The 26,258-nt window shown below is 37.9% G+C and overlaps 1 protein-coding gene across 5 annotated transcripts; it reads left to right on the top strand.

Annotated features, from left to right (window-relative positions):
- The first annotated feature begins 4,008 nt into the window (after window positions 1-4,008).
- On the top strand, window positions 4,009-24,605 carry LOC122072977. 5 transcript variants are annotated; one of them, XM_042637424.1, is made up of 15 exons: window positions 4,009-4,333; window positions 4,421-4,598; window positions 4,749-4,803; window positions 4,915-4,957; window positions 6,661-6,717; window positions 9,470-9,582; window positions 9,682-9,753; window positions 9,863-9,999; window positions 10,479-10,572; window positions 10,682-10,743; window positions 11,780-11,884; window positions 12,852-12,927; window positions 22,522-22,634; window positions 23,986-24,045; window positions 24,159-24,605. In XM_042637424.1, exons 1-15 carry the CDS (start codon window positions 4,246-4,248, stop codon window positions 24,262-24,264), a joined length of 1,359 nt encoding a protein of 452 aa, XP_042493358.1. In that variant the 5' UTR covers window positions 4,009-4,245; the 3' UTR covers window positions 24,265-24,605. The 5 variants fall into 5 exon arrangements, with proteins under 5 accessions (XP_042493358.1, XP_042493361.1, XP_042493360.1 ...); XM_042637425.1 differs by having other exon boundaries at window positions 4,010-4,333; window positions 4,749-4,800; XM_042637427.1 differs by lacking the exon at window positions 6,661-6,717 and having other exon boundaries at window positions 4,749-4,800.
- The last annotated feature ends 1,653 nt before the right edge of the window (window positions 24,606-26,258 follow it).

Below are 26,258 nucleotides of genomic sequence, written 5' to 3'. Positions count from 1 at the left end.
GGAATGTTCGTCTCCTTGCCTTGATTGTTCTTTTTCAGCATGTACATCTTTTATCATATCACTTGTTCAGGTTTTTTCATGATTTGCAATCATACTCGTGGCCTTAAACATGCAAGAGTCCATTGCCTTCGATTTGCATCAAGCATGATTAGGGCAATACCATCTGGGGTAAAGTGAATTCGGGGAATATAGCAATGTTCATATTATGTGCCACTGAGCTAAATATAGAAAAGTGAACAGTCTCGCATGTTTAAGGCCCGAGTAGAGCAATGGTTTTCTACCAATAAAAAGAGTAGAGCAGTGGTAAAAGGTTTGCCCTGCTAGGGTAACTGCCCATGTTCGAGTTTTAAGGGCAGTCACTTTGCACAAAAATGTCAGATGTTAGGATCAGCTCCAAACTCACCTTACAGGTTAGGACCAGCTCCCAACTCACCTCTCTAAGGACCCCAGAATAGGCGGGACCATGGCTGGGTAATGGCCCTTTGAGATAAAGATAGAAAAGAGAGGTCTAGATAGTCATCGTCGAAGTTTTGGAGGACCATTATATCCTTGTCTATGCCTTACCTACCATTTGATTTTAGTGTCATACTATATCTAGTTATCTATATTGTTTCTAAACCAAGAACATAGGAGTGAATCAAGATTCATATGCATAGGCTTACATACTCTGGGAATCTGAGATCTGGCTCCTCTTTTGACTGTTGATCTCCCAGGTCAGCCCATAGCTACCTAGGCGATCGACACATGTCCAAGTGCGGATTCAATGGCTCTCAGCATAGTGTCTATGTTCTGATTGATAGAAGCACAACCATTAGATCAGCGTTTAGACACGTGTTGATCGTTTAGGTAGCTATGGGCAAGACATGAATGATCAACGCTGCGGAGAGGATCCCGATCCCATACTTTGATACTCAGGATCCAAACTGAACAGTGACAATGGCAATTTGTATGCATTACAATAACAGCCTGTGCCTATATGTGGATTGGAATTGTGATACCCTACTTTTAAAAAACCTAGTTTATTTACATGGTTGACATGGTTTAACTATGCAGGACCCGAACCAAATAGGGTTAAGGCGGGTTCCCTATGGACCATGATGGCAAGGGTGACTTTGAACACAGGTTGGCCAGACAAGTCCGAGTCAGTGCCAAAGGAGACGGGCGTACCCAAGCCATGTACATGCACGTATCATAAGGCCATGTACGGGTAATGCTGGTATGTAGTCGTATCCTAAAGTGTATACGTATTATATATCTTGTGCCGAGAGTGAGATACATGCCAGAATCAAATTCCATCGAAATCTCAATTATTTGGCTAAGTTTTGACCAACAGGTGGACGGTCACAGGCAGGCGAACCCGCCCACCTGTGTGACCCACCCATGTGGCTACTAGATATTCTCTAGTATAACCAGTACTTATTGTGTTTTTCCTTTTTCTCATTTAATGTATTAAAGAGTTGGTGAGAAGAGTAAAGAAGAGAGAGAAAAGAAAGGAAAAAAAGAGAACGAAGAAGAAGAAAGGAAAAGAAAAAGAGGAAGAAACGATTTTAAGCGACGCCGAGGTTTGATCTTCTCATTCCGGCACCGGAAAAGTGATCCCCAACACGAGACCTACGATTTGAGGTGAGCGAAGGCTATACTTCTTAAACTTTCACAAAACCCCAAGTGAAACCCTTGATTTGGGTAGAGTTCCTTGAGATCTTGTTAATTCCACTTGAGATGATGAATCTAATGTTTAATAGATGGTCTATGTGTTGATTTTGAAGGTTTAAATATTTACAAGATTTGAGAAGCATTGGTGATTTCTTGAGTTAATAGGTGATTTTGGGGTTTTGGAAGAGTTCTTGAGCAAAGAAGATAAGATTGCTTTTCAATCCTTAAATTTAACTTAGATCTATGTTAGAATCATCTTATAAGACCTTAGATGTGTGAAAAATGTGATTGGAACAGCCCCATTTGGTTTTTCCAAGGTTGAGGAACGTTTCAAAAAAGAAAACCAATTTTTACCCCCATAGGTGGGCGAAGACCAACTGGTGAAGCCGCTCGCCTATAGGGGCCCGCCTGTTGGGGTAGCACCTTAGTTCCAACAGGCGGGCGAAGACCGGCGGGTGAATCCATCCGCCCACCTGAGGGGACCCACTGGTTGAACCAGCGGGCTATCTAACCGCCTATTGGACTGGCGGGCAATGACAGGTGGGCTGTCTGGCCCACCTGTTGGCCTACCAATTAGATTTTTGAGCCCGAATGGGCCCAAAACGGGCAGACAACCTTCTTTTATGATTTTAAACATGATTTAAACATCAAACACTATTAGTTTTGACCCTAAGGTGGTGAAATGCTAATATCATTTGCTTATGATAGGTTCTACTAGAATTTCTATTTCTCACGCCGGATCTCACCCGTACCGAACGTGAGCTTTTGTACCCGACAAGTAAGTGGGGAGAGGACATTTGACTTTATTTTAAGCTTGTTTTTGCATCATTAAATTGTATCTAGACTAGCCATGTCATCATACAAATTATATGTTGATTAGTCATCCTCGTATGCCATTCGCACGCATTGCTTTTGCATTCTAAATAAATGATTTATGATATGTGTATTGTGCTTTACATTCTATATGCTAAATGATTGATGTGCTTATGTGATAAATGGTTGGATTACTGTGCATGATGCATTATTAGACTGGACGCCGTAGTCTGTTTGGAAACAAGTGCATTGGTGGCCCGTGGTATGAGACACGGTGGCACTATGCAATCGTACTTTGTCATATAAGAGCATGCGGTTTAGGATTATCATTCCTTGTGCTATGCTCCTTCCCAACAAGGGTTGAGGTGTTGGGTTATCACTTTGGGGGAAGCAGTGGTCGTGGTTATCGGGTCACTGTGGCGGTTAGACATATGCCCGGCGGGTCATTAGGACAGTCGGTAACCTCAGTGGTATATTCAATATGGTCAATCATACTGCTTTAAATTACTGGGGTCGACACTTTTACATTTATGACATTTACTTTTATGTTGAGAGCCGGTAGTCGGCATGCTTTACTTTTCTGAGTACTCACGGTGGGCCTTCTCCGACAACTCTATGGGCGTATCGCTGGATGGAGTTCACGACTCGTACCGGGACATACGCGCACTGTGGTTGTGAGTAGTATATAACCTAAGACTTAGTAATGTTGTTTAGGTGGATAAGATTTAAAATGAATTGCATAGCATATAGTGCATATGGATGTGATTGTTTGTGTGATATTTCTTTTCACTTACTGAGCTAGTGAGCTCATCCCACGTGTACACCTCTTTTAGATGATTTTGCAGGTCACCCGCCTGAAGATTAGGAGTTGGGCCCCACAGTTGAGTTTCCTGTTAAGGATTGGTGGGTCCCTGAGGAGTATGAGCACGGTGCTGATTGCATATGCAAGGGCTGTACTACGGGACCATAGTAATGACACCGTACAGGATTTTACTTTTTTAATTTTGATGACCTCCCCTTTTGTGTACTTGATATGTGAATTGTTATTCTTTTTGTATAAATATCATGCCTACGGGCCCACATGTACGTAACTATATACTACATTTTGGGTATCAAGTATATTGAAGATATTTACAGATAATTTAAGTCTTCCGTTGAATTTTTGAACACTTATCTTAGATGTGGGTATGCTGTGGTGAGGTACTGTGTCAGATGATCCTGATAGATTTAGATTAATCGGAATTAACTCGGTCACCAGTCCGATTATATGTGAACCGCGTGTGATAGGAATCCTCTCCAATGATTCGGACAATTAACCATCTACTTCCCACTCACCAGGCTGGACCGCCTTGGACACATTCCAACACCTGGTGCAAGTCTCAAGGTATGCATGAGGAAAAACTGACCACCCCTATTGATGTCGTATGATGTCATTGATCCTCACGCTGGTGCAGGGGTCACGCAGCCTGACAACGATCCACCTTGCATGGGTTGTAGTTGAACAACGCCGCTTGCGAATTGCGATAGGGTTTTCGGGGCGCCTGGAATAGAACCGCAACACGGGGATGCGACTTGGAAAATCTACACAGATCTGATGCAACTTCGGTCATTTGGTGTGATATTTCCATTTTGGTCAAAAATTTCAAAACCCGGATTTTAAACCGTTTGGAATCGTAAATCATTTTTAACATCAAAGTGGTGTTGGAACTCCAACTGAATCGCCTTCTTCCCGCCACCGGACGTTAAACAGAGCAAGACTAGGGGGAGTGAGGGGGAAGAATGACAACGAGGACGAATTTCTATAAGAATCCTTCCTATACTTATAACAAAGATTTCAAACTCTCCTCAGTTCTTCAAAATCTCAGAGGTATCATTGTTATCGTCCCCTTTGATTTCTCATTTTTGTTCTCGCCTTTTATTTTTCGCTTGAAATCTGTGATTCAATTCTTTTCAGCATACAACGCCGCGACTGGGAATGCTCCTCCGATCGAGGAACAGATACCCCACGCTGAGAAAATTTCGAGTCGTAAACGGGGTCCGGATCGAAGACGAAAGCCGAATCGCAGCGAGGAAAAGGAAGCAGCAGAGAACGAAGGAAGTCTTTCTCACCAGGCATATATAGAGCAAAGAAGGCAAGTTATTCTTTGGCTGTTTCATTTTTACGCTTCAAATTTAATCACCAATTCACCCAAAAAAAAAAAAAAAAAAGAAGAAGAAAAAAAAAAAAAAACTGAGAAAAGGTTGCTTCTTAGGGTTAACATTTTTGTTTCTTGCGCTTGTAGGAAAGAAGCCGGGTCGTCTCAAGGTTACCAGGAATTGACTGCAGATGTTTTTGTAGTTACCATAAACATCCTTTATTTTTCCATGTTTCGTTTTTCATGTGTTAATTTCTTTTTTTGGTTTCTGTAAGCTTTAATTTTACGACTTTTAGTTTCCATCTTTTGGCAGGCAAGTTCGAGTTCCAGTTTTGCGCCGTTGGTGCATTATGAAAGTGGGTAATTCAAAATCTATGCATTTATTAATTTCTTCACCGTAATTCTTATTGAGTGTATCTATTTACTGGCTCCTGCTCAATTATTTCTGCCTCTTCCTCCCACTTCCTACTGTCATTGCAGTTATAGTAAATTCTTGGAAACACAATGTTTGCGATTTTTTCTTTTAGATCAAACTAAAGTTTCGAAATGATCAAGATTTTAAGAAAGTTATTGTTGATATGACCAGATTGCATGATTTAAAACCGAGGAAAGAAATATGATATCATGAAGATCTTGCTTCATTGGTATAGTCGGTGGGAATTGGGTGTTGATTTGAATGCCTTGTGTTTTTTTAACCCATCTTCTCTCACAAAACTGAAAAAAGTTTTAATGGCAAAGGTACATCTCTTGGAATGAACATGCTTTGATTGGATTTGCATTGCTTGGTTGATTAAACATGTCTAATTCCTATTAGTATGTAGGGGACAGTGACATGTCTCACTGACAATGGGCAACTTGGTTTGATATTTCTTTACATCAAAGCTTGCCTTTTCTTTTCTCATCTTATGAGGGAAAACAGTATCATACACTTAGTTCTGATATTATATCTTTGTTAGATAACCATTGTGACAAATCATCATAGTTGTCACGGCGCCAAGGCGAACCAAGGCAGTGGAGGGTTGTCTAAGCGCTTAGGCGAGAAGATGCCCGCTTAAGGCGATTAAGTGTTATTTTTTTTATTTTTCCTATTTTTTAACATTATTTAGTAAGCTATATATACCTTATATCATAAAAAATCAAGATTAAGCAACATCAAGTCATTAAAAATCAACATTTAACCATATTAAATAAATAAAAAAAATTAACATTAAGTCATATTAAGTTATAAAAAAATCAACATTTAGAGAAATGCTCTTGTTCTATAATAACTTTGATTGGTCAATTGATATTATTTTTACATGAGATTTTTTGTATTAGTTATAACATAAAACTAGCTTTCCAACAAGTCTAAGATTACTTAAATCTGAGTTGTAATGACAAATTTATACTCCAGTCAAGCTTATTTTTAGTGCATGAATACTATTAAAATCACCTGAATGAAAATAATTTTATGGATATCAAAACAAAAGATTATTTTACCGGACTTTTGGTTTTTAGCAATGTTTTAACATGATAGAATTTATAAAATTTTTATAATTGAGAAAAACCCAAGTATTTAAAAGTTGAAAATCGCCCCTATAACCAAAATCCAGTTTTTGTTCTTGGACTGGGGGGTTGACTTTTTATCATTTTGGAATTTGATTTTTAAACTATTTTTATTGGATTTAAATATGGGGTATTTGCTTATTTATGAATAATATCTTAAGTAAATAACATTTACTTAAATGGTATTTGGCATAAATAAGTGTCAAAACACAAGGCGACATGCAGTGCAACATGGCGACTGTTGCCTAGGCCTTAGGCAAACCGCCTGGATGCCTAGTCGTCGCCTAGGCGACGCCTTGACAATTATGCAAATCATTATATGTTACTATCCGAGAACTAGCTTCTCAGCCTGCCTAGATGCTTTCACAGTCTCCAGTCAAGGTGATGTCCTATTATGTCCTTTGTGGTACAACCTTAAAATAATGCAGAACTGTTTCAACTTTGACATTGGCACTGTGTTCTTTAAGTTCACTTTGAGCAGTATACTGATAGTTTTTCCTCCATGAAAATTCAGGTGATGAAAGTTCTTCCTCGGTAGAACATGAAGAGAAACAGGACACATTTAGTTCGGGTATGTTTCCTGGGTCCACTTATTGTCTCTTGGTTGTTCTTCTTTCAAGTGGATCTGGACTGGTCTGTTTCCTGGATCCACTTATTGTCTCTTGGTTGTTCTTCTTCCAAGTGGATCTGGACTGGTATGTTTCCTGGATCCACTTATTGTCTCTTGGTTATTCTTCTTTCAAGTGGATCTGGGCTGGTTTGTTTCCTGGATCCACTTAGTGTCTCTTGGTTATTCTTCTTACAAGTGGACCTGGACTTCTTCGCCTTTTGCTACCTTTGCAAGTTTGAAATTTATCCATGCTTTCTATCCTTGCATCTCATGGTCTAAGCACTGTCTCTTTTATCTGTTACCATCTTTAGTTGAACGGACTGATGTTTCTGTGGGTAATCGTACTTTCACTTGAAAGAGAAGTGATGCTGAAGAACAGGGGTTCTGATAGGCTGATACCAACTGGTGCAGAAGCTACCAGAATATAGCTCCATTGCAATAATTTCAAGATTTAGGGCTTTAAAATTTATTAAATTGGTGTTTTTTTTTCTCAATTTGAGAATTTAGGGCTGGTTTTAGGTGATTTAGGAACAGTAATTATGATATGAGATGGGAACTCTGGTGTTTATTGTAATAGGGAATTGTGAGTGCTTTTTGTGCAACCAAATGCAGTTATAGTAATAGGGAATTATCAATGGATATACAGGTTTCAATGGTGGATAAATGAGTGCTAGTTGAGCCATGGATATGGTGAAGGTTTTTTGTGTCAGTAATTTTACTAATGGAGTTCTGGGTCTGGGGTTAGATATGGATGTTCAAGTAAGCAGAATTGGCAACAGGAACGGGATCAGCCTCAGCCGATTCCTGAGGCCACTGGGAATCAACCGGAATCACCTAAACCCTAGAAAAAAGCCAAATGATTGGCCATTTCAAATATCTCCGAATCAGTATTGGTCTTGGCCTATTCTGATTCGAATTCGCTGAATTGACCAATCTGCTCCAATTCCTTGAACCATTGATATTGGTAAGCTTCTGAATGTTATTAAGTTCTATTTGTTTTGATGTAAAATGCCAGCAGCACTCGATGAATAACTATATTAAGAGACATAATGTTCTTGAAAGCATCAAAGATTTACACGTGGGACCATCACTAACCCAGAAAGCCAATCAATAGATTTCACATAAATTATTATTATTGAAAATTATTTACTGTTTGTTTATATTGAGCTCCATGCAACCATACTCTATCCATACTCCTTCGACATAAGCTCTGAAAGTAAATGAATCTTGTCATGTACTGGTACCTAGATAGTGTACCTGGAATCTTATTGGATGTGTGGGATCTTACTCTTGTTAGATGAGTACCGAAAAATATATCTATTGGAACCAAAATCAAGTAAAATGATAACGTATTGATTCCTTAAATAATCAGACAAGGCCTGAAAAAGTAAAGAAATTCAGAACCCATTTTGGACATGAACTGAACATGTAAACTACTCTAGAATTTTTTTTTTTTTGGGGAGGGGGTGGGAGGAATAGAATTAAATCCTAACCAAAGAAAAACATCAAGCCCAAAATTCCAACATTCACGTGACCTCAAAAAAAGAGAGGTTGAGCATCTCTGGATGAACCCAGTCAGTACTAGCAATCCGTTCTTTTCCATAACCTACAACATGTTGTGGTCTATAGGATTCAATGGTGTGAGGCAGGTTCCACTTGAGTCCCCTTCCCTGAGGGCCTGGACCTGTCTTCACTTTATGCATGTACAAGATGATGAAATTAGGGGGCATCATTCTCAATGTGCAAAGAAGGCCCTCAAGATGCGCTTTCTCGTTAGCACATGTAAGCCATGGATGCAATCAATCCACAATATCCTGATATTGTGCATAATTTTTATCCATTTTCAGAGAAATAAAACATCTGAATTATGTGGAATATACACTGAAATTTCTGGATCTTAGTAGGTGGCTAGAAATTGATGGGAATCTATGTGTTCCATAAAACTACCAGAATTATTTGTAATATAAATATGTTCTTATATTACTTCTGATGAATACTGGGTGATTGCTTTTAGGAAGATATGTTATGTTATCTTTTTTTGGTAGCAAGGAAGATAGGTTATCATGGGCCACTGATTTTAATGTCATGGAGGCTGCAATTGTTATAGGTCATGGAATTAAAGTTTGGCAGAAGTTTCAGTCATAATCTCTTGAGATTCCCTTTAAAGGACCAGATAGAAGATTTAGTTTCCATGGCACCCCACCCCACCCCACCACCCCCCCCAAAAAAAAAAAAAAAAAGGAGAAGAAGAAGTAGATTTAATTTCCAAACCATACCATACAAACTTCAAGACATCGAGTGCTGAATACTCGGTCTAAATGTTTGGACTGGGGATGCTTTTCTGACAATTCAAGTTTTAACTTTTAACCTATCTGAAGTGTCCAACATGATGGGGGTGAAAGTTGCCCTTGCCCGTTAGTGCCCTTGACAACTAGTTCTCTGAAGACCCGAAACTACAAAATAGAAATAGAAAGAATTGGTAAATCGGTACCATCTAGATTGAGCCAGCAATGAACTAGGAAACAATTTATTAGCAAACTGTGGCCACAGGAAATATGAAATATAAAAATGTTAAGAAAAAGAAAGATTTATTTTGATATCTTTGCATATGTAATTTCATTGTTTTTATTCTTAGGCTGGGATGGTGTCACTAGTTATTGATTCATTTTGCTCCTGAAACATTGCACCTTTTTTAATGTGGCTACTTTTTCAGATAATATGAATGAAGTTGATCGAGTTAAGGGAAGAAACGAGCAACGCTTTCCATATCCAGGTGAACCTGTTTGTGTTTTATGTGGCAAATATGGGGAGTATATATGTGATGAGGTATGATATGTGCAATTTTGTGTTTCCTTTGTTTTCTTCTTTTCCCCTTTATGTTGAAATCTTGCTTCATTGCAACTGGTTCTTCTTTCTCTGATACAGACTGGTGATGATATCTGTAGTATTGATTGCAAAACTGAACTGCTGAAACCTCAAAATCTTGACATGCCTCAGGTTCTTTTCTAATTATGTCTTCAACTCAATGTTTTTATCACTTTCTCACGAACCCGAATCTCCTCACCATTGCATCCAATGTTTAAGCTACTTTTGCATTATTTTGCAGGGAGTCAATAACAATCAGGGTCTTGTCTGCGCATCTGGACCAAAAGGTGCATTTCAGATGCCTGAGTTTGAGGATGCTTGGGATTATGAACAGCATCGATGGACCAAAAAGAGATCCATTCTTTGTGCATATGAATGGTATTATATTCCATTGTCAAACCATTTTTAATTATTTTCCATGCGTCATAGGAGAAGTTTCTCAATCATGATTTGATCTCGTAATGTGTCTGACTTGTCATTTAAATGCACAATAATATTCTTTACAAAATCACATTCGTGGATCATTTTTCCTAGTGCACTTCGCATTCCCAAATCCATAATGTGGGATGACTGGCAAGATAGTGTTGTTATGTCAGGATCTTATCCTTTGTTTTCTGATTTTTGTGTTTTGCTCTGATACTCGGGGGGAATTTTGGTCATCGGTTTTATCAATAACAACAGAAGCACATGGTTTTTGATGTTCAATCATGGGCTTGATGTGTATAGTTGCTCAATGGGCTTAGGTACAAAGTATAAACATGTAGGCATAGATACATATATGTCAGAAGATAGAGGCATAATTTGCATATTCTTATGTATGAGTCAACAATTCCTTATTGGTTTTTACTTGCCATTAGTTGGAAATGTCAGAAGCCTGGCCACCTTCCGGAAGATTGTTTGGTGAAAACATGTTCTCCTCAATCGCTTTCTTCTACTCAAACAAGCAGCCAGGTTATTACTTCTTGTTTCACATTATGTAGATAGTTCTTTCCTGTTGGCACCATTGTTTTTTCTTCATCATATCTTTGTATTAATTGTTTGTTTTTCTCATTTGATACAGGCGGTGGAGGGGAGCCACGATTCAACTTTCATACCCAGAGATCTTCTTGCTCTATACCGAAGGTATATAGAATCTTCATACATGTGCATTTTTCAATGGAAGTTCTCCTTATCTTATATTGTTTGTCTCCGCAGAAATTATCTAGTTCCATATCTCAGAGAAAATTATCTTTTACATATTCTGCATTCTTATCATGTGTTGGCCCATTAATGTGTTAGACTCTACAGCAGTGACGATACTGTAGGGGAGGTCCTCCGGAAAAATAGCTTGGTGCCAGGATGATAAAAATCTTAGCACCTCTCATTCTTATTACTTATTCAATATGAAAATGAAAATGAAAAAAAATGAAAAATGAAAAGTGAAAAGGTTGTCTTATTCAAAGCCCCTTGGAAAATATCCATTACATTAGCTTCTTGGTAAGTTGTTAATTCTGTTAGAAAATTTGGCTTGGGATTTTACCTGCCTACTACTTTGGCAGTGGGAGATCTATTCGCATGAATCACTTTTTGGGTCATTACCAGGCCATGGCATCAAAACATAATGAGATATGCTCCCATTCACTCCTAGATATATGCTCTAGATGACAAAGAGGATTCCTGTTTGAGTTTCGGAGTTAAAGGGTTTGGTTCAATGGGTGGATAATCAATAACTAACAAAGCGGGAATCAAGATGGGGTGACATTTCCCCTCCTGCCTGCAATGCAGAAAATGTTTAGGGAAGTTCGGACACATGACAGATATCTGCATAAAATAATGATCCAATAAGAAATGCATGTCTGATCCAAAAATTTCCTCTTTCGACGGTGTGCCATTACTTTCCAAAAAATGCAACGAGGTGTTGCTACCCTTTCCATGTGCACACTACATCAAGTGATGCCTACTTTTTCCAATCCTCCCTTCTTGAAATGGAAATTCCTCTTCATTGCTCCTCCCCATCCTCAGGTCCAAAATTTGCAATGTATTCTTAAACAGGAGTCTTGAAATAATAACCAATGAAATTAGAATTATTTTTATCTCATTCTCAATTAGAATTATCTTACATCCCATTTTTCCTGTATATAAGGGTGTTATGCAGCGTAGTTTCTCTCTTTATATGCAGATGCCAACAAATAGGCAGGAAATCGTTGAATGTAAGATGCAATGTCTGCCGTCGCACATCAAGTCTCGCATTGTGCCTTGATTGTAGTACAGTCCTTTGTGACAGGTAAAAGCACCAGTACAATTTAGGAAGCATCTTTTTTCTTTTTGACAATTTCCTTCTTTTATGCATTTGTCTTGAATGTTTTCTGTTTTATTCTCCAGTTGTAATGTTCTACATTTTTTCTCACAATGTGGTGTACTTGTTAAAAATTCAGTTTTAATTCTTCTAGTAGAGATTTAAAATTTTGATGAATTCAAGAATTTTGGCAGATTTTGAAATTTTGAGTTATTTTGATTTTGGTGAAGTTTTGCAAGGTCTTTCAAAAAGTTTTCACCATTTAGTCGAATTTTGGGATGTCATTTCAATTTCTACCTGGAATAAAATGTATACAAATAATTTTGAACTGCTTCAAATGTTTTGCCTAGTTCACAAGAGATGATTGGATAAAGGTGGGTCGTGGGAGGGGGTTGTCAAACTAGAAAGGCAAAGTATATTTAGAAAGGGCACATGGGTGCATATGGGTGCATTGAGTTCTTGTGCTTTGCTTCGGATGTTTTATAACTATTTGTTCAATTTACATGCATTTGCATTTGTTGCTTACTGCACATTCTCATCAAGACAAAGGAGGATTCAAGGGAAATCACGTAATACGACTTTAGATGTCAAGGTTGAGATTTGCCATGTAATTTCTTAGAAAGCATTTAGAGAGTTTGCTGAACAGATTTTTTTGGTGGGTGGGGAAGAAATTGTAAAATGCCTTTGCTGAACATGTTAGTTAAGGCAACAAAAGTTTCAGACGGTAATCAATGGACAAAAGTTTATTTATATATATATATATATATATTTGCGTGGATGCTAAAGAATGAAGGATTTCTGATAGTATATTGGAGTGCATTTTGGAAGGGATTGGAATGAACAGCAAGAAAATCTGTTTCAGACTTTCTACTATTGAATTCTATTATCTATCATCTAATTTAGTAAATAATGGAACTTTGATGGGACTATGAGTTGAAAATATTATACTTTCCAGTGTAGGTCATCTGAATGGGCATATTGCAGCACACCCTTCTCATCAACGATATTACTCTTACAAGCTTAACCGTTTGGTGAGAATTTAATTTACTTTTATCTGCTCTGTAAATGCACTGCAGCACGCCAGCACCTGCTGTCGAACAATTCTGTGAAACTTTACACACACACACACACACACACATTTCCAATCTTGAGGAGGGCCATTGGTTTGTAACCTTCCACTTGGGGTGGGGGTGAGGTGGAGCTCATCCGCCACATCAATACTTTCCATTGCAGGAAATTGGATGCTGCAGTTGCATTAGTCAATAATCTCCTATGGAGGCTTATGCGCAAGCTGGGAGGTCCATAAGGTGCTTGTGGCTGTCCAATGAGCTGAAATTGACTTTTGGGTATTTACTTGTGTTTCATTGTTATGGGCTATTTTTATAAGCCCATAAATCGGGGATAAAGTTAATACACAGGATTAGTTTTTATGTGTTTGAGTTAGTTTAGAATAATAGAGTTTTATTTTGAGTTTTTTTACTTTATAAAGTGTGAGTGTGAGAGAAGTCCTTTTATGAGTCATTTTAGGAATTTTAAAAGGTCTTTATATGTGTAATACACCCCCCGGTCAATTAGAGATGATTTGAGTAAATAATATTAGTGTTTTTTTTTTTTTTTTTTTTTTAAGAGTTTTTGATGCAGTACTGAAGGTCTACACCAGGAGGAACAAGAGGGTCTATCCAAGTGGTTGACTGGGTCGACCAGATCTGGCCTAAGATAGCCCACGGTTGGGCTACTGATGGGGTTATATTAGTTAATTATTCATAATTTAGTTTCTATTTTCAAGTCCTAAATTAGTTTCTAATTTCAGTTGTTTACAATTTACAGTTTTAGTAACTACATGTTAGTAGTTTAGTAAGTCAATATTTAGAAGCTTTTAAGTTTCTATTTTGTAAACACTACCCCATCATTATTATAAATAAAAAAGAGGGCACACTACAACCCATGATTTCTGTTTGACAAAAAAATTACTTGTGCTGCTGCTGCTGGCTTCTATGGCTGCTCCTTGTGTCTGATCAAGGTCTAGGGACTGGTGTTTGATCCAGTTGACACTCTGCGGCGAGAAGTCCGAGTGGATCTTCATATTTTCTGGTTTTCTTGTTGTTCTTAATCTCATTCAGCCAGTCAGGTAAGTGCTCTAATCTTTCTACTGAATTTCTGGGTTGAGGTTCTCTATTTTCTCTGCTGTCGGCCTATCTGTTTTGGGAGTTCTGGCCATCCGATGGCTCTATAATTCTGGTTGAAGGTTAGTCTTACTCAGAAGGGGATTCGATTCAATTTTTAGGCTAATCAGGCCACTGGTTCAGTTGATGTGGACTGTTCCTCAGTTTTGGCCGATTATGAATTCTGCCCAGATTTGAATTCTGGTTTCTATTTTGTTTTGCTGAAATCTGTTGACTATATAACCTAGTGTTTGGCCTCTTAAGTTGGTGGATTGCGACAGTTTTCCTTGGTTGTTAGTTCATTATAGTGTTCCTGCAACTGTTGATTTCAACTGTCAGAATTCTACTCTGTTATATCAGTTTAATATTAGTCTGCTGTGAATTATTGTGGAGGTTATGTGGTTGTTCTTTGGTTTAAACTTTCTTGCAGTTTGGGTCTAGTTTGGTTTGTCAAATCTAGTCCTACATTAGTTTTGGTGTTATTGAACTTGCCATACAGGATTGGTATCCCATACATGGTTTCTTCTCTTATCTTATTCTCTCTTCTTCCTCTCAAGAAGATCGATCTTATCTCTTTTCCCTCCCCTTCCATCAATTTGGTTTCTTCCCTCAACAACGCAATTGCTTCCTTTATGTTAGATCTAATCACAGGTTTGATCATTGGGTCTGCTTGCATCTAAGATCCATAATTTGGATTTTCAGATTGCATTATTTGGTACCGGAGCCGAACCTGTCCATGGATTCCTACGTTTTCAAGACATAGTTCATTTTCTCAACAAAGTAACCACTATTTATTCATAGATGAAGGTTAAAGTGAAATTTTCATTTCACAATTTGTGATGGAGATGTTGTCAAAGACTAACGAAATCTTCATTGAAACTGAAGATGATGTCTTTGTCGAATTCTCAATTTCCCAATATTGTGATGATGCTAATTGTTAGATATTTAACTCTTTCAAACATGTTACAATCCCAGATTCCTGTAACCAAACCAGTAAAACCAGAAAAAGGGAGAAAGAAAAGAGAAAAAGGAAGAGGAAGGGAAGGGAGACAGGAGAAACCATAGAGAGCCTTAATGAGAGAGCAGCATGCGATCAGTCTAGAATGAGGTTGATCGCAGGAATCCTTAGCTTATAAAAGAATAATAAAAAAGTGTACAAGGACTAGAATGCCCCCATTACAAGAGAACAAACCCTAAAGCACATATAGGGACCCGATAGGACAGAATTGCCCGTATCGGGTCCAGCAACTGACGCTAATCCCGATATCGGGATTAGCTCTCTCAACCATAGTTTTTAAGGCGCTGGTAAGGCGACGCCTTAGTAACGCCTTGGCGTTGATGCGGTCTAGAGATAGTAAGGCAGTGCTCCGCCTTATGTGAAGTGGCACCTTATGGGTTTTTTTTTTTTTTAACATATTTTAAAATTACTTAATGAAGATTCCAAATATAGATTTTTTGTTGGTAGGTGTATGGTTTTGTTAACACTTGAGATGCATGGGATCAACTTTACTCCACTAAAAATAACCAAAACAAACAAAACAAAAACACGATTCACAAACAGGGTTTGGATTTTGTCAAGGATTTTAAAAAAGGGCTTTGAGAAGGAATCAAGGAACAAGGAAGAACCACTGATCCAGGTGACCATTTTGCTCCGGCAGTGGTGAGCTTGCGCCGGCAACGGTGAGCTTCATTCTTCTTTGACAAGAGTAGAAATATAGTGGATGACCTTAGGGCTTAGGCACTCATTTTGGCATCATAGAGGTAAGTATAATAAATACTTATATTTTTTATGTCTTCTTTTCTTTATATTTATAATTTTGTTTCATAATTATGTATTTATATTATATGTTAATATGATTGATGATTGATGATTGATGATTGATGAACTTAGTTTATTCACTTTATTGATTTGTTTTCTTGATGAATATCTTACATTGGTATGAATATGAGCCTTTAATATTTAATTAACATATGAGTAATAGGATTCAACTAGGATTTGAGTCAAATACATTGGTTTTATAAAAAAATTACACAAGAACACTTTAGTCGATAAGGTGACGCTTTATGCCCGCCTTATCGCTAAGGCGCTCCGAAAGACCCTTAAACGCCTCCGTCACCTTACCGCCTTAAAAACTATGCTCTCAACACTCCCCCTCAAGCTGGAGCATACACATCACCTATGCTCAGCTTGGTACAACCACTGCGAAAGCTAGGAGTAAACAAAGACTTAGTAGACATGTCAGCTAACTGATCCGTTGAAGGAACAAACGGAGTCTCAATTAGCTTCTTCAGAACAGCATCACGAACAAAATGACAGTTCACCTCTATGTGTTTGGTCCTCTCATGGAAGACAGGGTTACTAGCAATATAAACTGCAACTTGGTTGTCACAATACATCTTCATTGGCTTGGTCATTGGAAATCCCAACTTTAAGAGTAACGACTGCAGCCACTTCAACTCAGCCGTGGTATGAGCCATAGCTTTGTACTCTGTCTCTGCATTGGACCGGGCAATAGTAGTCTGCTTCTTGCTACGCCATGTAATAAGATTCCCTCCAACAAAGGTATAGTATCCAGTGGTAGATCTCTGATCACTAGCAGAGCCAGCCCAATCAGCATTAGAGTAGCCAACTAGATCCATATGCCGATTAGGACGGTAAATCAACATTTTTCCAGGAGCACCTTTCAGATAGCGAAGAACACGGACAACAGAATCCCAATGTGCTTTCTGAGGAGATTGCATGAACTGACTAAGAACTCCAATAGCATAAGAAATGTTAGGGCAAGTCAGTTTGGCAATCAAACTCTTGTACTGATGCACATCCTGAAACGGTTCACCATCATCAACACCGAACTTTTGGTGAGGATCCATAGGAATATCAACAGGTCTGGATGCAAGCATCCCAATGTCAGATAGAAGATCTACAACATACTTCCTTTGAGACAGATTGATCCCTTTCTTGCAGCGGATCACCTCAATTCCGAGAAAATAATGGAGATTACCAAGATCCTTGGTCTGAAAATGGCGTTGGAGATGAGCCTTTACTTCAGAAATACCTGCCTCATCATTGCCAGTAAGAATAATGTCATCAACATATACCACCAAGACCATCGGCTTGTCACCTCTGCGACAAACAAATACTGAATGATCAGAATAGCACTGAGAAAATCCACACGTGACAATAGTGGAATTGAACTTGTCAAACCATGCTCGAGGGGACTGTTTAAACCCATAAATAGCCTTGCGCAAGCGACACACATGACCTGTATTCTCCCCCTGAGCAACATAACCAGGAGGTTGCTCCATGTATACCTATTCCTGTAGATCACCATATAGAAAAGCATTCTTGATATCCAACTTAAATAGCGGCCAATCAAAGTTGACAACAAGAGAAATAAGAAGGCGAACAGAGTTCAGTATGGCAACCGGAGAGAGTGTCTCAAAGTAATCCACACCATAAGTCTGAGTATATCCTTTAGCAACCAGACGGGCCTTTAACCGCTCAACAGAGCCATCAAAATGATACTTAACAGTGTACACCCAGCGACACTTAACCAGATCCTTACCAGGAGGTAAATCTACCAGGCTCCAAGTACCACGACTCACGAGAGCATCTGTTTCTACATCCATGGCAGCGTTCCATAATTTCCATCCAGGGATACGGAGGGCATTATTATGGGAACGGGGAACGGGGTTAATGGAAAGCGATAGTGGAAGGCCATGGTTGGGAGAAGGAAGATGAGATAATGACAAAGTTATAAATAGGATACATAACCATGGATTTCTTAGTGTAGGAACGCGTACCTTTACGATGTGCAATCGGTAAGTCATCAGGCGGAGGAGGAAGAGGAACTTCATCAGTGGAAGACGACAATGGAAGGAGTGAATCGGCAGGAGTAATAACCTCGCAACCAGGCTGTCCAGTCTTCTGCCTGCTTTATAAACCTATAGGGGAGGTGAGGCACTGGTACTAGGAGCATCAGGAAGGGGGATAAGGGAGGGTATGGGTGAGGGAGAGGGGGAAGACCACTTCGGCTTAGACTGGGACACCTGAGGAGAGTAAACCCTAAAGTGTACAAGGACTTGAATGCCCCCATTACAAGAGAACAAACCCTAAAGCACATATAGGGCCCCGATAGGACAGAATTGCCCCTATCGGGTCCAGCAGCTGACGCTAATCCTGATATCGGGATTAGCTCTCTCCACAGAACACATCTTAAAGTTGGTCGGAAATGGTTGGAAGAAAGAAAAAGTGTAGTTGATTGCAATAGAAATTTGTACATCCTAAAGCCTTCTCATCTACGACAACCGTTTCTTTTGTAAGAATTGGTTGACAAAGTATGCTTAGAGTCAAAGGAGGTGACACAGCAGTGAAACCACATGAAGAGTTGAAAGGGTCAGCACAAGAGCAATGACCGTTTTGATGTGAGACGACAAGAAATGGCAAATGAATAACAAACTGCAGCGAAGGATGTTCTACACATTGAGTTTGTTATTCCCCAATCCCCACATATTTTAACACAAGGATGTGCCATCCATGTTTCATTTTCTGAACCTAGTTCTTGAAATGCGTGGAGTATGAATGACTTTTCCAAGCCCTTCTCCAAAACTTGAGGGTGAGTTTTTCTCAACATTGGGGGAATGGATGCGGTTATATTAGATTTTGATCTTGTATAGAGACCTATGTAAAAACTTGGGAAGGCCATAAAGAGCTTGCGGCAGTCCAATGGGCTAAAATTGACCTTTGGGTAGATGTATTATAGGTTGTGCCTTTTGTTTTCATAGGTTTAATTGTAATAAGCCTACTTTATAAGCCCATAAAGTGAGGATAAGTTAGTACACAGGATTAGTAGTTAAGTGTTTTAATATACTTAATAGCTAACTAGAGTTTTGTTTTGAGTTTATTTACTTTATTGAGTGTATGAGTGATTGGTTTTCCATTTATGAGTCAATTTAGGAATTTTGAAAATATTTATATATATATATATATATATATGTAATGCAGTCCCATCAATTAGAGATGTTTTGAGTATAGAACGTGTTTTTAAGAGTTTTGGAGCCGTTGAGCTTGGCATACGGAATTATTATCCCAAACATGATTTCTTCGCTTCTCCTCATCTTCTCTCATTTTCCTCCCAAGCAGATTGATCTCATCTCTTTTCCCTCCCTTACATCGATTTGATTTCTTACCTTAATGACACAATTGCTTCTTTTATCTCAGATCTGATCACGAATTTGATCATTCGGCCTGCTTGCATCATCTGGATTTTCAGATTGCATTATTGGTTCTGTTTTGCTACCACCGAGTACCGGTCTTCCAAATGCAAAAGTATAAACACTTGTGAATTATCATATTAGTCATGGAAGGAGAAGATCGAGACAGTGATTTTGATGCAGGTAAATCACACATGTGGGATTATTTTGGTTGAAATAAGCATAGACCACTCTAATGGGCCTAAACGATGGTTATGAGCTAGGACTACAAGATTAGATAAGTAGTATTAGTTTAGTCTAAATTTGTGGGGTTATTTGAGTCTTTTTTTTTTTTTTTTTTAATTTAGCAATGTTAAGTCCTAGAATGATTAGGAATTTTAGTCCATACTTCATTCTCTGTGTTGTTTTGTATCTGAGCAAGAGTGTTAACTGCTAGTCGGTTTTGGCTATTCCAAGTGGGAGTTTGAATTTCAAGTCATAATAAGAGTATTGGAGTCAATTTGACACACACACTCTTGTATATATAAAGCCTTGCATGTCAAATAGGCTTGGAGATTTGTGACGTGACTGCAGCTGGTGTGGGCTAGGATAGTTGAGCTAAGTCTCTTTCTTAGGGGCAGTTCTTCATGTTGCAGAAGGGTCTAAGGAAGCTGCAAGCCTTACTTGATGCAAGAAAGGCGACCACCTTGGATGCCTAAGTAGATAAGGACCTAGTAAATGTTGTTGGGTGTATAGTACTAAGTATAACCCCTGATGGCTCAATTGAATGGCTCAAAGCCCATTTGCTTTCCAAGGGATACCCTCAGACCTATGGTGTGGACTATTTTTGAGATTTTTTCGCATGTTGCTTGTCTCAATTCAGTTCCTATGCTTTTCTTTGGTTGTTAATTTGAATGGCTGTTCTATCAGTTGGATATAAAAAATGTTTTTTTCTATGGTAGTTTGCATGAGGAGTTGTACATAGAGCAACCTCCTGGATATGTTGTTCAGGGGAAGAATGTTGGTAAATTGTGCCAACTTCATAAGGCGATTTATGGGTTGAAATCACCAACTAGAGCTTGGTTTGACAAATTCAGGTCGATTGTCACTCGGTGTGGATATGTTCTTCTGATCACTCGGTCTTTGTATGTTACCGAAACTCCAAAGTGATTGTGTTGATTGTTTATGTTGATGATGTTATATCTGGAAATAATACACTTGGTATTGCAAAGGTGAAATTCTATTTACAAGTTGCAACAACATTTTCCAGATGAATGACTTGGGTCTTAATTTTTGTTTAAGGTAGTTCATAGTAAGAAGGGGGCTAGTCTCTCTCAGAGAAAGTATGTGCTTGATATCTTATCTGAGACTAGTATATTTTGCATTTAAGTCCGTTGATAGACTATGGATCCACATTAGAAGTTTGGGGCTAATGATGGTGAAGGGTTTTCTGATAATCGGTTTTAATTTTATTTACCTAACTATTACCAAGCCAGATATATCTTTTGTTGTTGTTTTTATAAGCCAATTTTTGAAACGCCTAAAAAGGCTCAGTGGGAAATTATTTGTCCGTTCTAAGGTATCTTAAGGGTTCCAGAAAATGGTCTCGTCTATAGACCTAATAAACATATTGAGTTGGTTGGCTATTCAAATGTAGATTAGGTTGGCGCTGAAGTTGATACAAGGTCTACCACTGGGTATTGCATGTTTGTTGGTGGTAACCTTGACATGTGGAGGAGAAAAAATCAGACTACTATACAAGGTCTATTGCAAAGGCCCGAGTGTAGGGCTATGACTCATACGGCAGCTGAGTTGATGTGGGTGAAATCACTTCTTCAGGAGCTTGGTTTTCCCATTACTAAACCTATAAATATGTCTTGATAATCCGATTGCCATCTACATTGCCAGTAACGCAGTTTTTCACGGCAGACAAAACACATTGAGGTGGACTGCAATTTTGTAAGGGATGTTGTGAGGAGGAATCTGATCTCAACTCCATTTGTTTCTTCTGAAAATCAGCTTGATGATATGTTCTTTAAAGCGTTGTTTTGTCCTGCATTTCTTGATGGCTGTTTCAAGCTGGGTATGGGTGATGTATATGCTCTAGCTTGAGGGGGGGATGTTGAGATTATTGTGTATTTACTCCTACCAGTAGGGTATTGTATCTACTCCTATCAGTAGGGGTAGTTTGGGGGTTATTATCTTATATGAGGGTATGCTTGTCATGTTTTATACTAATAAGAGTACTTGTGTATTAATCTCAGTAATATATGTAAACTTGCTCATGGTAAGGAGAATTCTATCCTAACCATTAGTCTTCTTCTTCCTCCAAATCACCGTCTCTTATCTATTGTTTGTTTATCTGATCTGATCTTATTACACTTTCTATTTCACTTCTTTTTCCTTCCATTTTTAGTTTAGTTTTCTCTACTACGGCACCCCTGTTCTACCAATTTCAGTTTCTTTTCTAGGTAATTAATACTCAGTTATGCTTAGTTTCATCACTAATTCCACATACTAGTTTCTGGTTATATTCTCTTGAATTCTAGTCTCCAATCCTGAATATTATTGTTTGAAATCTCTGTTACAACCTGTGCTGTTTTCCTAGTGCTACTAGGAGTACCCTGTGCACCACTGTCTAGGTCTCAGATTCCTGAGATCTTTTGTAGGCAGGTTTACTAACTGAGATCTACACTTAACCAGAAAATCAGTTCAATCTGACCATCCTGTCTCAAGTTATTAATTTTTCCCTAGACTACTCTATTTCTCTGTTTTTGTTTTTGTTTTTTTTTTTTTTTTTTGGTTGTTAGTCGGTTCTAGTTCTTCCACATTGGAACTGCATTGCATTAAGTTTGATATGCTTAAAATAAAATCACTTTGATCAGACTCTCATACTTCATATATAGAAATTTCAATTGATGGATGAAGGTTGAATATCGAAGTGTTTTCTTCTTCTCATCATGCTTTTTTGTTTTCCCAATATTGTCTCAATCTTTTTCTCTTCGTTCATGACTTGCTGATGATAAATCAACATGCATTTTTGGACTTCATGGGTCCTCCATGTACAGGCTAGATGTCATATGTCTTAATGTCTTAAGAGGACATAGCCCATGTTCCTATTCTCGTGTCATGTTGCCTTCCTGATAATCATCAGAACTACAGAGGAATCTCAATATTGTTTGTGATTTTTAGATTATCTTTTACTTCTAAGGTAATATCGTGTTTACACGTTGCTCCTTACATGCTTAATAACTTCAATTTCTATGCCAGGTAAAATGCTGTAATTCAACATGCAATGTAATTGATATCAAGGATCTTTTAGTTTGTCAGTACTGCTTTGATAAAGCATTTGACAAATTCTACGACATGTATACTGCCACATGGTATGTAATCTATATTGCTTTTTGATTATTTAGGCATGTATTGTTAATTTCCTTTTATCACAAATGCTTCTCAATTGAAGAATTATTAGAGATTGCAATATATAATTTTCCTTCCTTTCTGTTTCTGTCTTGTTTTTTTTTTTCATCTTCTTTAATAAAATTCCCAAACTGCATTGAAGAAAAGAAGGAATTACACACTTGATAATGGAAAGAGGCAAATATTTTTGAAAGATTATAAATAACTGTTTCTTTGAAAGAAAAGAAAGTGTTGGAATTTATTATTTTTCTTTTATTTTTCGTCTTTTATTTTTTGGGTGGGGGAGAGGGGGTTGGTTTTTTTTTTGGGGGGGGGGGTGACATCCTCCCGTGCTCCCATTGGCTCGGCGTGTAGATGCCATTACACACCAGCAACACTTGGATCCCCTGCCCTCTTTTTTTTGTTTTTTTGTTTTTTGCTTTTTCTGCTTCTATTTACGCTTTCTCTGTTTAACTCAGTTTACTAGGGTTTTAAGTATTGGTATCGATGGGTACCGATACAATACTTATTGTTTTTTTAAATAAATTTCGTATCGATCGATCTGGTCAGATATAGGTAAGATACACTTGATATGCCTTCTTTAAACTTGCAAAACAAGACTTGTGAGTGATATGAAGGCCTTGGAAACATTTTTTATTTTTCTTTCGACATGAGTTGGAGCTAATCATCTAAGATTTTAAAAAACGACCATTATCTTCACCATTTCAACAAGGTTTGGGTCTTATAGTGCTCGAATCAAGGATCGAAACAGATTTGGGTGAAAAAAATGGTAAAGTTGCTGATATCTTTTCTTTCTTGGTGCTCAAAATTTTATTTTTTATTTTTTATATGCATCACTAGATTAGGTAAAAATGACTCAAATCCTTGTATCAAGCTGATATATATATATATATATATACACACACATATTGCATAATATGGTGTTTTATGCTTAAAAATTATATTTTATATGTATCGCAAGCACATCCATGTCTCTTCAGATCACCCTTTTGATACAATACCTGATACCGATACTGAAATCCTTGGTTACTGCATCAAATTCATTTCTGAAACCTATGCTTGATCAACTTCCAGAATTCCTACAACTATCATGGTAGAGGGTTATTGTATAATAAGAGAAATTAAGTTAGACTAAAGTTGGACAAAATATAGGAGAAGTCACATCCTTTTATCCTGCATGCTATATCCTTAATTCTGTTCTATCATTGAGCGCTGTAAACATATATACTTAATTCTATTATGAGTGTGGGCTTTCTTTGGGCCTGGGCCATATCCTTTTGCCATCTTATGTGCAAAGTTTTGTTTTGAATGCAGGAAGGTAAGTGGGCTTTCAATCATTTGGGGTTCGATTTGCTGCGAGGATCACTTTACTTGGTAAGCTAAACATTTTTCTTTTTCTCTTTTAAATTGCCTGCTACCTGTGTTTTTCCTTTCAGAAAGATCAACAAAGTAACTGCTTCGGCTGCTGCTGATGTCAATGCATACAGGCACAGGATGAATTGTGTCAGTGCAAATGTAGAGGATAGTGCATATATTATTAGGAAGCAAGCATTGGGGGACAAGTGTGTTCAGCTCAGTGACTTTATTTTCTAATGAAGTTTTTGAGTCAGATTTGGGGTTCCATTTACTGCAATGGACTTGTGTTATAAGTTCCTATCTGCTTTGTTTTCTCCTGCGGGAATTTTTGAAAGGATCACAAATTTTGCCACTGATGAGATGGTAAAAGACCAGTATGTATTGTTTAAATGCAGACATAAACGAGGCAAAAATTACCAGGAGGCACATACCGGAACAAGTTGCTGAGCTTGGTAACTAAATCTACTAATGGGTTGTGGTAGTAATCAACTTCATAAAATATATTGTTGTCACCTCATTTTGTTAACTCTCATACATTCCTTGCAATGCTGTAGAAAATTTGAATCTTTTCATGCTTATGGCTTGGTGATTCCATTGCATATTTGTTCTCTGTAATTTACTTCTTAGGAAATAGGACTACTAGAGACGATCTCCAGTTGCACCTCTTAAACTGTCTGCACACGCAATATGCACTGTCCAGGTTCTAGGTTGCAACCTCATTGCGGCAGACAGGAAACCTCATCCGATGCATTATTTACTTGGATCACGAAAGATTCATATTCAACTTTCTGCAAGATTTGGCAGCTCGGAATGTAAGTAGTTCAAATTTAAAGAATCCAATTGATATCCCTGGAAAGTATCTGAACAAGTCTGGATATCTGAATGTGAATCTGTTGATATGCAATACTTATGTATAAATAAAACAAATTAATAAAAAAATTATATCCACATGTCTTAGATGAAGTGTTTGATTGCTGAATTACATATTCTTTCAAGTTATAACTGGAACATGCATTTAAAGGAAGGGATATATCTATGTCAGAATTGTGTGGATTTCTAGTTATCTTTCACATCCCTCTTCGAAACCGTCATATGCCACTCTTTGGATTTGGACTAGAGAGTAATGAGCCTAGAGGTGTTTTCCAAAAGATTCTTGGAATGTAGCATTTCTAGGCCCAATGGGCATATGAAGAAGCCCCATCAAATAGAGATTTTTTTTTTTACAACTATATTTCGATTGTTAATTTTTTCAACAATTAGGCTCAAAAGAAAGGATTTGGCTCGTCTAAAGCACAGGGGTGTGCTACATCTCGTGTAGCACAACACCAGATGGCGACACGTGTAATAATCATAAAGTGTGGTCCAGATAATCGAAAGTGCAAAGAAGCCATTATACATGCGAAGCAAGGGAATACTGTGTTTATCTCCATCCTTTTGCCCCTACTTCGATGGATCAGAAGAATTAAATCCTTCTTCAACGGGATAATCTGCTCCTGCCCCCAAAATCTAGGGTTTTGAACAAGTAAACAACATGATCATACAGTCTCTTTCATCACTTGCTCAGGAAAAAAAAAAAATTGGGGGAAAAAATCAACTGAAAAATATTTTAATTAAATGAATTAGAGAGATGCAAAATTTTTAGTAATCTCATTCTTCTCCAGCGGCCCAAAAAGCCATCAAATACCTACAAATTTTAACAGAAAAACACATCTTGGAGAGCATTTGAGGGAATGGATAGGAGATAACGAACAGAACCTGTAGAGATTCATGAGTAGACATCACACCTCTCCATTACTAAAATTCCAAGAGAAACAAAAATGTTAACGCAAAGACCAAAAGGATTTCTCAACAAATAAACCCTAATAAAAGAGGAAAACAGTAGCCAATTTGACTCCGAAAAGCCTCGTCTTCGGTACACAAAAGTGTTCATCACAACGTAAACATAATGAAAAAAAAAAACACTCAAAGAAATCAAAATCGGAAAAGCAAAAGAGACTTCGAAACTCTCAGAAGCTTTGTGTTTGTTTCTTGTTGGAGAATGGTGTTTTGTTGTTCAAAACCTAGATTTTTGTGGGTAGGAGCAGATTTTCCATCGAAGAAGGATTCGGTTCTAATGATCCATCGAAGAAAGGGGCAAGAGGATGGAGGTAAACACGATATTCCCCTGCTTCGCATGTATAATGGCTTCTTTGCACATTCGATTATTTGGACCACACTTTATGATTATTACA

The sequence above is a fragment of the Macadamia integrifolia genome, chromosome 3 (assembly GCF_013358625.1).
Source record: "Macadamia integrifolia cultivar HAES 741 chromosome 3, SCU_Mint_v3, whole genome shotgun sequence".
NCBI lineage: Eukaryota > Viridiplantae > Streptophyta > Magnoliopsida > Proteales > Proteaceae > Macadamia > Macadamia integrifolia.
The sequence above is the reverse complement of the archived record's forward strand: the minus strand, read 5'-3'. Positions and strand labels throughout refer to the sequence as shown.

Bases quoted from the DNA above. Each gene is read 5' to 3' on its own strand.
- LOC122072977 (XM_042637424.1), top strand. From the start codon at position 4,246: ATGACAACGAGGACGAATTTCTATAAGAATCCTTCCTATACTTATAAC. The intron at 4,599-4,748 runs GCAAGTTATTCT...TTGCGCTTGTAG, and splicing joins GCATATATAGAGCAAAGAAG to GAAAGAAGCCGGGTCGTCTC. The intron at 22,635-23,985 runs GTATGTAATCTA...TTTTGAATGCAG, and splicing joins GACATGTATACTGCCACATG to GAAGGTAAGTGGGCTTTCAA.